This window comes from Rhincodon typus, chromosome 39 (assembly GCF_021869965.1).
Source record: "Rhincodon typus isolate 14 chromosome 39, sRhiTyp1.1, whole genome shotgun sequence".
Lineage (NCBI taxonomy): Eukaryota > Metazoa > Chordata > Chondrichthyes > Orectolobiformes > Rhincodontidae > Rhincodon > Rhincodon typus.
Genome location: NC_063370.1, coordinates 68,489 through 78,689, shown reverse-complemented (window position 1 = coordinate 78,689; position 10,201 = coordinate 68,489). Strand labels below are relative to the sequence as shown.

Genomic DNA, 10,201 nt, shown 5'->3' with positions numbered 1-10,201 from the left:
GCGCGAGGGGGAGAGAGAGAGAGCACGCGCGAGGGGGAGAGAGAGTGCGAGACAGAGCCCGAGTGATAGAGAGCACAAGCGTGTGTGTGTGTGTGTGTGTGTGTGTGAGAGAGAGAGAGAGAGAGAGTTTGTGCGAGTGAGTGAGGAGGAATAAATAGAGAGGGGAGGAGGGAGGGAATGACAAAGAGAGTGAAAAAGAGAATGACAGAGCAAGGAAACAGGATAGATCAAATTGATTAGATACAATGAGTGGAAGAAGGATACTCACGCACACAAAGCCGCCATGCCCCATCTCATGGCAGCAAAGACAGACAGAGAATCTGAGATAGATGAATCTGTCACTGACTTGTTTGTTGGAATGTGTGTGGACATTGAGCTATCCCTATTCAGGGCGATGGGGGCTGAACGGGGAGAGAAGTGGCTCTTACAGCACTGGGAAGAAGCTACAGCCTTTCCTACATTTGCTGCTATTCTTCACTCTCAGTGTCAGGATAACTGCTCCAGTTGACCCACACTTAAATCCTCCAGTCTTTCAAGTGATGGAGCACCAGACCTCTCACAATAAATTTAACAAAGGAAAATCATTTCAATCCAACAGCAAATCCATAGATGCTGAGCACTGACCAGACTGGTACAGGAATTCGAAGACTGAGGGTGGGAGCTATATCCAATTCACCAGCAGCGCAGAGTTTACAAAACAGAAAGCAAATCAAGAGGTTCAAAGTGTTTAAACTTGATGGAAGTGGCAGGATGTGAATCTACTGCCTTGTATACAAAGTGGGTGTTGGACACAGACCTGGTCGGTGGGTCCTGGGCACAGCTGCTGTTGTGGGCGATGTCCTGACGGTACTTGCTGTCTCTCTCAGCCCCGGAGCTTCCCAAGGAATGGAAAGAAAATCAGAACATTATAATTCTTATCTGCATCCTCCCTGGATTCCATCTTGACCCATCTCAAAAATCCGCTTTCTTCACACATTCCCTCGACACAGCCTCCACCCCCAGCACTACCATCCCACACTCACCCACACCCACACCTTCCCAAACACTCCCTCTTCACCCACACCCCTCCACCTTTGATCCCTTTGTGACCCTGAACTTACCCTGTGTGGGCTGAACAAATGGTGCTGAGGTGCTGGTCAGTGATGCTCGATCCACATTGGTGATCCCATAGTCCCTCTCCCCTGGTCCCCGGTTACTGAAGCGGAGATCTGACCGGATGTAATGATATCCAGAACCCGCAGGGCAAATCTCCCGAAATCCCTCTTAAGAGAGAAGCTGAAATTTAGTATCTTAAAACATCGAGAATCTGTTCAAAAGCCAAGTATGAATATGGCAAACTGCAATGATCTTCAATTGCAGCACTGGCACTGGCTACGCACTGGACTCTGGATCTGGCAATGGCTATGCACTTATTTCAGCCAAACAGCACCAACTATGAGTTCAAACATCAGCAGGGCCAAAGTGTGAGATTGGAATCACTATATTTAGTAATTGTGGGCATAATGTGTCATGGTGATAGGTCAGAAACCCTGAAGCACTTAGAGATTGACTGAATTTAATTATAATGTGTTTTTCTGAACAAAAATGACAGTCAAAAGGTGACTGGGGATATAAATTCAGTAGCTGTCTGGAGAGAGGAAGAGAGAGAGCGGGAGAGCAGGGGAGTATGAGAGGGACACACAGCCTGGAATGTCACACCTGCTAAAGTATCAAGGATGCTTCAAAGGGATAGATTTAAAAGGGTGAAAGATACGACAAACTAAACTGCAATCTCCCGGGAGTTGCTGGAGACTGTGAACATGATGAGAAAAAAAGACAGCAGATTGTTGTGTCCCTTCCCCTTTTATGAATACACAAAACCAGGGATTAAAAGCCAGTCAAACCCTGGTCTGAGTGTGCCAGTAGGCAATAATGTGCTAGTGGGCTTGGGTATTTGTGCTCGGGCACTTACCAACACAGCATGAACACTAGTCTAGGTTTGAAAGCCCGTGTGTTGTGCAGGTCACAGTGGAAGTGCAGGTCAGCTGTTGATCTAAATGCTAGAAGCCAGTTAGTCAGTCACAGGAAATGGTAAATGGACTTCGACTAATCTGCAAAGCCAATAATCTAATTGCTTGAATGTGCAATGTTCCCTGTTTCATGAATGACTCGGAGATTGAACCATTTATCTTCTAACATGTATTTTTTGTTGGATTTCATTCTCATTTCTAGCTGGTGTTTATTTCACTAAAATATTATTCCTTTTTGCGTTTAGTAAGTAACAAAATTACTCTTTTGTTAACTCAAGAAAGTGCAGTTTAAATATAGCTCCTTTTAAAACATTAATTCATCTGATCTGTGGTCTGGAAAGAGAATTCTCTTTAAATGAACCTGTTGTGACCAACGGAGTGTAGCAGGAGAATAAAGGTGGAGAGAAATTTCATCCCTCCTCACTCATGAACTTAATAATTCGGGGTATTCTGTTCGGAACCAGAACAAATTCGGGTACTTGCCCTTAATCTACATCACCAGAGGCATGAAGCTGCTTGTGACAAAAAACGGCATTAATACCCTGCTTCTTGGGGAATCTTCAAAACACTCCAGTCCTACACATAACTCCAGGCCCACACTGGGGTTGTGACCCTGAATTCCAGACGCTCCACTGAACAAACCATTGGCAGAATTTGGTCTCCTTTGGGGTTCACATCCCCAAAACTAAGCCAAGGCTTTGGCTCTGGAACAGACAGATTGTTAGCAGGTAGAGGGAGGGAGACTCACTAATGCCACATCACACCAATCCAAGCAGCTGTGATAGTAACCACCTCCATTCAGTGTCCTTCTCCTGCCAATTCTCTCCTGCATTTCTAATTTGGAAGAAACTTGGGTTCTGAAACTGACACTGCAACCTCTCAGATTTTTTTCTTTGTCTCCAGCTGTTTCCTCTGGCTTACTGCAGAAACTGAGGAAATTTATATCCCAGACAGGGCTCGCATCACTGTACAGAACAGTGTCACAGAATTATTACAACACAGAAGGAGGTCAGTTGGTCTATTGTGCCTGTACTATCTCCATGGCTCAGTACAAATCTCCTGCCTTTTCCCTATTTCCCTGCACACCACTTCTGCCCAAATAGTTATCTAATGTAAACCTCCTCCATTCTGGTTTCTTTTATGAGCAGAAGCAACTTTTTCCTGTCTACTCTACTCATGATTTTGAAAACCTTGAACAAATCCTCTCTCAGCCTTCACCTCTCCAAGGGGTATAGTCCCAATCTCTTCAATTTATCCTCACAACTGAAGTTTCGCATTGCAGAAATCATTCTTGTAAATCACTTCTGCACTCTTTCCAATATATTTGCACCTGTCCTATACACTTTATTTATCTTTCCCATTATCATTCACCCCAACAGCCCCAGCCCTTCATCTCATGTGCCCAAAGATTAAGAGAGAAGCTGAAATTTATTCACACAACAGAAACTTGCTACCCTGGCACCTGTGACTCAAGGGATGGCCAATGACCCTGCTTCCTCCCTCACTCCTTCACCTACTCCCTTCACAATCACCATGCTGTCTCTTTTATCCTCTCCTATACCTTCTCTCAGATACCCTCCTCCTCTTTCATTCCATTTATCTCTTTCACCTCCTTTCTTTTCATTTTTCCTATAATCAGTCCCTCTTGCCCTACTCTTCCCCTTGCTTTCTCACACTCTTTCCATCTATCCCCTGCTTACTCTCCCCTTTTCCTGTCTGATTTCCCTCCAAACCCGACGTCTCCCTGCAGTCAGAGGTTAGTAAGGTGTTGGCCTGTAGGTGGCCTGCTGATTACCTGTGAGTGGGGATGGGCACTTCTGGCACTCCGTTCCCCAAGCTTTCCCCACTCGGCTGCAGCAGCAGATCTGCTTCGTGATGTTCTGTCTCACAGGCAGGGAACAGGATCCACTCCTCCAAATCCGATAACAAGGTCCTTTGGTTAATGAGATCACCTGCTGCGCTGAAACATTGAAACCGCAGCAAGTTACTCAGTAAAAACACAGGAGGTCCTTATCCTCTCACCTTAAAACTTATGCCCTCTAGTTTTGGACTCCCCCACCCAGGGGAAAAGATTTACCCTATTCATGCCCCTCATGGTTTTATAAATCTCTTATAAGGCCACTCAGCCACCGAAGCTCCAGCGAAAATAGCCCCAGCCTGTTCAGCTGCTCCCTACAGCTCAAACCCTCCAACTCTGGCAACACCCTTGTAAATCGTTTCTGAACCCTTTCAAGTTTCACAACATCCTTCCTGTAGCAGGGAGGCCAGAAATGCATGCAGTATTTCAAAAATGGCCTAACCAATGTCTGTACAGCCGCACCGTTCTCCCTTCTAGTACTTACCTCATCAGGAATAAAAACCCTGCAAAAAATGTAAAAACCTAACCTTAACCCCATCTCTGCATCTATAGCAGATGGTGAGGGCGGAACAGATCAACGTTAACAGTGGTGGCCATTTATAAAGAAATAACTCCCAGACTCCAGATCTCACATCATGGTGGCAGTGTAGGTTAAACAGTGGGAACTTCTAGTAAAAAGCTCCAAGATACCATTTTCAGATCCTCCAGAACCCCAATGAATCCACGCGTTGGCTGTCTTACACTCAAGGATTCAGAAGACTAACAGCAACAAACTTTTGTGTGTGAATATTTACAAATTAAATAGCCAGGAGTCAATTTCCCTCTTTTCTACTACACGTGCTCACCCTATGAAGAGAAAAATCCATGTATCGCTTTTGTTAAAAAGAATATCAGTCTGGTTTCTGCAGACTAAAGAAGTAAAAGCAGCAGTCAAAGTCTCGGGGTAGTAGGAACTGCCGATGCTGGAGAATCTGAGATAACCAGGTGTGGAGCTGGATGAACACAGCAGGCCAAGCAGCATCATAGGAGCAGAGAGGCTGACGTTTCGGGCCTAGACCCTTCATCAGAAATGGGGGAGAGGAAGGGGGTTCTGAAATAAATAGGGAGAGACGGGGAGACGGATAGAAGATGGATAGAGGAGAAGAAAGGTGGAGAGGAGACAGACAGGTCAAAGAGGCGGGGATGGAGCCAGTAAAGGTGAGTGTAGGTGGGGAGTTAGGGAGGAGATAGGTTAGTCCAGGGAGGACGGACAGGTCGAGGGGGCGGGATGAAGCTAGTAGGTAGAAGATGGGGGTGGGGCTTGAGGTGGGAGGCGGAGATAGGTAGGAGGAAGGACAGGTTAGGGAGGCGGGGACAAGCTGGGCTGGTTTTGGGATATGGTTGGGGGAGGGGAGATTTTGAAGCTTGTGAAGTCCACATTGATACCATTGGGCTGCAGGGTTCCCAAGCGGAATATGAGTTGCTGTGGCATCGTTTTGGCACTGCAGGAGGCCCAGGATGGACATGTCATCTGAGGAATGGGAGGGGGATTTGAAATGGTTCGCGACTGGGAGGTGCAGTTGTTTAGTGCGAACTGAGCATACGTGTTCCGCAAAGCGATCCCCAAGCCTCCGCTTGGTTTCCCCGATGTAGAGGAGGCCACAACGGGAACAGCGGATGCAGTATACCACATTAGCAGATGTGCAGGTGAACATCTGCTTGATGTGGAAAGTCTTCTTGGGGCCTGGGATGGGGGTAAGGGGGAAGGTGTAGGGGCAGGTGTCACACTTCCTGCGGTTGCAGGGAAAAGTGCCGGGGGTGGTGGGGCTGGAAGGGAGTGTGGAGCAGATAAGGGAGTCACGGAGAGAGTGGTCCCTCCGGAAAGCAGATAAGGGTGGGGAGGGAAAAATGTCTTTGGTGGTGGGGTCGGATTGCAGATGGCGGAAGTGTCGGAGGATGATGCGTTGGATCCGGAGGTTGGTGGGGTGGTACGTGAGGACGAGGGGGATTCTGTTTTGGTTGTTATTGCGGGGACGGGGTGTGAGGGATGAGTTGCAGGAAATGCGGGAGACACGGTCGAGGGCGTTCTCGACCACTGAGGGGAGGAAGTTGCGGTCCTCGAAAAACGAGGACATCTGAAATGTTCGGGAGTGGAATGCCTCATCCTGGGAGCAGATGCGGCGGAGGCAAAGGTATTGGGAATAGGGGATGGCATTTTTGCAGGAAGGTGGGTGGGAGGAGGTGTATTCTAGGTAGCTGTGGGAGTCGGTGGGCTTGAAATGGATATCGGTTTCCAGGTCGTTGCCAGAGATGGAAACAGAGAGGTCCAGGAAGGAGAGAGAGGTATCAGAGATGGTCCAGGTGAATTCCGCTTCATGTTCATATTCCGCTTGGGAACCCTGGAGCCCAATGGTATAAATGTGGACTTTACAAGCTTCAAAATCTCCCCTCCCGCAACCGCATCCCAAAACCAGCCCAGCTTGTCCCCGCCTCCCTAAACTGTACTTCCTCCCACCTCAAGCCCCACCCCCATCTCCTACCTACTAACCTCATCCCGCCCCCTTGACCTGTCCGTCCTCCCTGGACTGACCTATCCCCTCCTTAACTCCCCACCTACACTCACCTTTACTGGCTCCATTCTCACCTCTTTGACCTGTCCGTCTCCTCTCCCCCTATTTATTTCAGAACCCCTTCCCCTCCCCCATTTCTGAAGAAGGGCTAGGCCCGAAACGTCAGCTTTCCTGCTCCTCTGATGTTGCTTGGCCTGCTGTGTTCATCCAGTCAAAGTCTCCGGTTAGGATTAGGGATAGAGAGAGGGTGAGGCAGAGACCACTGCATTGTTTAAAGCAAAGTTAGATTTATATTTGAAACTGACAGAGGTACAGATTATGGAGAGTGAGAGGCACAGGATTTAGTTTGGCATTGATACAGGGTTGAGAGGAGAGCATGGGACATTGGAATGAGAGAATGTCAATTTGGGATTAGTTTGCAGATTAGTACAAGGCTATGGGGATGGAGCAGGGCAGTAGGATTAGGTTGGGGATTAGTACAGGGCTATGGGGAGGGAGGGGGCAGTGGGATTACTTTGCAGACTAGTAAAGGGCAATGGGACAGTGCAGGGCAGTGGAATTAGTTTGCAGATTAGTACATAACTATGTAGAGGGAGTGGGGCAGTGGGATTCAGTTGGGGATTAGTACAGAGCTATAGGGAGAGAAGGGGAATGTGGGATTATTTTGGGGATTAGTTCAGGGCAATGGGGAGGGAGCGGGGCAGTGGGATTAGGTTAGGGATGAGTACAGGGTTAGGGGAAGGGAACCAGCAGTAGGATTAGTTTGCCGATTAGTATAAAGCTATGGGGAGAGCACGGGGCAATCAGATTAGCTTGCTGATTAGAACAAGCCTATCCAGAAGGAGCAAGGCAGTGGGATTAGGTTGCAGATTAATACAGGGCCATGGAAGGGAGCAGGACAGTCAGATTAGGTTGGGATTAGTACAGGGCTATGAAGAGGTACTGGGTCAGTGTAAGCAATGGCCTAGTGGTATTATTGCTAGACTATTAAACCAGAAATCCAGCTAATGTTCTGGGGACCCAGGTTCGAATCCCACCATGGTAGATGGTAGAATTTGAATTCAATAATTTTTTTAAAAATCTAGACTTAAGAGTCTACTGATCACCATGAAATCATTGTCGATTGTCAGAAAAACCCATCTGGTTAACTAATGTCCGTCAGGGAAGGAAATCTGCCACCCTGATCTGGTCTGGCCTATTCGTGACTCCAGCTCCACAGCAATGTGGTTGACTCTCAATTGACCTCTGAAATGGTCTAGCAAGCCATTCAGTTGTACCAGTCACTACAAAGTCTCAAAGAAATGAAACCGGATGGATCACCTGGCATTGACCTAGGCACCGGAAAAGACAGAAACAGCCCTGTCGACCCTGCAAAGTCCTCCTCACTAACATCTGGGGGCTAGTGCCAACATTGGGAGAGCTGTCTCACAGACTATTTAAGCAACAGCCTGATACAGCCATACTGACAGAATCATACCTTACAGACAATGTCCCAGGCACCACCATCACCGTCCCTGGATATGTCCTGTTCCACCGCAGGACAGACCCAGCAGAGGTGGGGGGGGCGGCACAGTGGGATACAGTCGGACGGTGTTGCCCTGGGAGTCCTCAACATTGACTCCAGACTCCATGGAGTCTCATGGCTTCAGGTTAAACATGGGCAAGGAAACCTCCTGCTGATTACCACATACCGTCCTCCCTCAGCTGATGAATCAGCACTCCTCAATGTTGAAAAACACTTGGAGGAAGCCCTGAGGAATGGCAAGGGGACAAAATGTACTCTAGGTGGTGGATTTCAATGTCCACCACCAAGAGTGGCTCGGCAGCAGTACTACTGATCGAGCTGGTCGGGTCCTAAAGGACATAGCTGCTAGACTGGGTCTGTGGCAGGTGGTGAGGGAACCAACAAGAGAGAAAAACATACTTGACCTCATTCTTACCAATCTACCAGCTGCAGATGCATCTGTCCATGACAGTATCGGTAAGAGTGACCATCGCACAGTCCTTGTGGAGACAAAGTCCCGCCTTCACATTGAGAATAATTTCCATTCTGTTGTGTGGCATTATCACTGTGCTAAATGGGTTAGACTTTGAACAGCTCTAACAACTTAAGACTGGCATCCATGAGGCACTGTGGGCCATCAACAGCAGCAGAATTGTACTCCAGCACAGCCATGGCCCGGCATATCCCCCACGCAAACATTACCAGCAAGCTAGGGAATAATTCCTGGTTCAATGGAGAGTGCAGGAGGGCATGTCAGGAGCAGCACCAGGCATACCTGACAATGAGATATGAACCTGGTGAAGCCACCAAACAGGAGTACTTGCATACCAAACAGTGAAAGCAGCAAGTGATAGACAGAAAACAAAAACAAAGTTGCTGGAAAAGCTCAGCAGGTCTGACAGCATCTGTGAAGGAGAAAACAGAGTTAACGTTTCGGGTCCGGTGACCCTTCCTCAGAACTGAGTGATAGACAGAGCTAAGCGATCCCACAACCAATGGATAAGATATAAGCTCTGCAGTCCTGCCACATCCAGTCATGAATGGTGGTGGACAATTAAACAACTCACTGGAGAAGGAGGCTCCACAAATATCCCCATCCTCAATGATGGAAGAACCCAGCACATCAGAGCAAAATATAAGGCTGAAGCATTCGCAGCAATCTTCAGCCAGAAGCGCCAAGTAGATGATCCATCTCGGCCTCCTTCAGTGGTCCCTAGCGTTAGACTTGTAACGCTAGGGACTTGTAACTTACAATCTTGAGCCAATTCGATTCACTCCACGTGATATCGAGAAACGGTTGGAAACACTGGATACTGCAAAGGCTGCGGGCCCTGACAACATTCAGGCAATAATACTGAAGACTTGTGCTCCAGAACTCGCTGCTCCCCTAGCCAAGCTGTTCCAGTACAGTTACAACACTAGTATCTACCCAGCAATGTTGAAAATTGCCCAAGTATGTTGGTGGTTAGTACAGGGTTATGGGAGGGGGCAGGGCAGTGGGAATAGGTTGGGGATTAGTACAGGGCTATGGAGAGGATGTAGGGTAGTGGCATTAGTCCAGGGTTAACGGCGGAGGGGGGTGGGGCAATGGGATTAGGTTGGGGATTAGTACAGAGCTGTAGGATTACTTTGCAGATTATTACAGAGCTAAAGGAAAGGAATAGGGCTGTCAGATTCAGTTGGGGATTAGCAAAGGATTATGGGGAGGCAGCAGGGAAGTGGGAATAAATTGGAGATTAGCACACCACTATGAGGAGATCGCGGAGCAGTGGGATTAGTTTGGGAATTAGTACAGGTCTTTGGCAAGGGAGCAGGGCAGTGCGATTAGGTTGGGGATTAGTACAGGGCTATGCAGAGGGATTGGGGCAATGGGATTAGTTTGGGGATAAGTACAGGTCTATTGGTGGAGCGGGGGGGAGGTAGGATTAGTTTGCTGATTAGTACAGGGCTATCGGGAGGGAGGGGCAGTGTGATTAGGTTGGGGATTAGTACAGGGCTATGGGGAAACTGCGGGGAAGTAGGAATAGTTTGCAGATTAATACAGGGCATTGGGGAGTGACCGGGGCAGTGGGACTGAGTTGGAGATTAGGATACGGCTATGGGGAGGTCGCGGCACAGTGGGATTAGTGTGGGAACTGGTACAGAACTTTGGGGAGGCGTTGGGGCACTCTGGTTATTTTAGGAATTATTACAGGGCTATGGGGAGGGAGAGAGCAGTGGGATTAGGTTGGGGGATAGTACAGGGCTATGGGGAGGGAGGGGGCAGTGGGATTAGGTTGGG

General features: G+C 48.3%; 1 protein-coding gene across 1 annotated transcript in view; it reads right to left on the bottom strand.

Moving 5' to 3' along the window:
• The window catches only part of LOC109919697 (latent-transforming growth factor beta-binding protein 2-like), a 63,017-nt gene that overhangs the window by 9,248 nt on the left and 43,568 nt on the right, over positions 1-10,201 (bottom strand). Inside the window, exons 8-10 of the mRNA XM_048618189.1 lie at positions 3,805-3,969; positions 1,101-1,262; positions 797-874 (exon numbers count right to left, since the gene is read on the bottom strand). Of these exons, the coding sequence (XP_048474146.1) occupies positions 797-874; positions 1,101-1,262; positions 3,805-3,969 (405 nt within the window). The remainder of the gene's footprint in view (positions 1-796; positions 875-1,100; positions 1,263-3,804; positions 3,970-10,201) is intronic.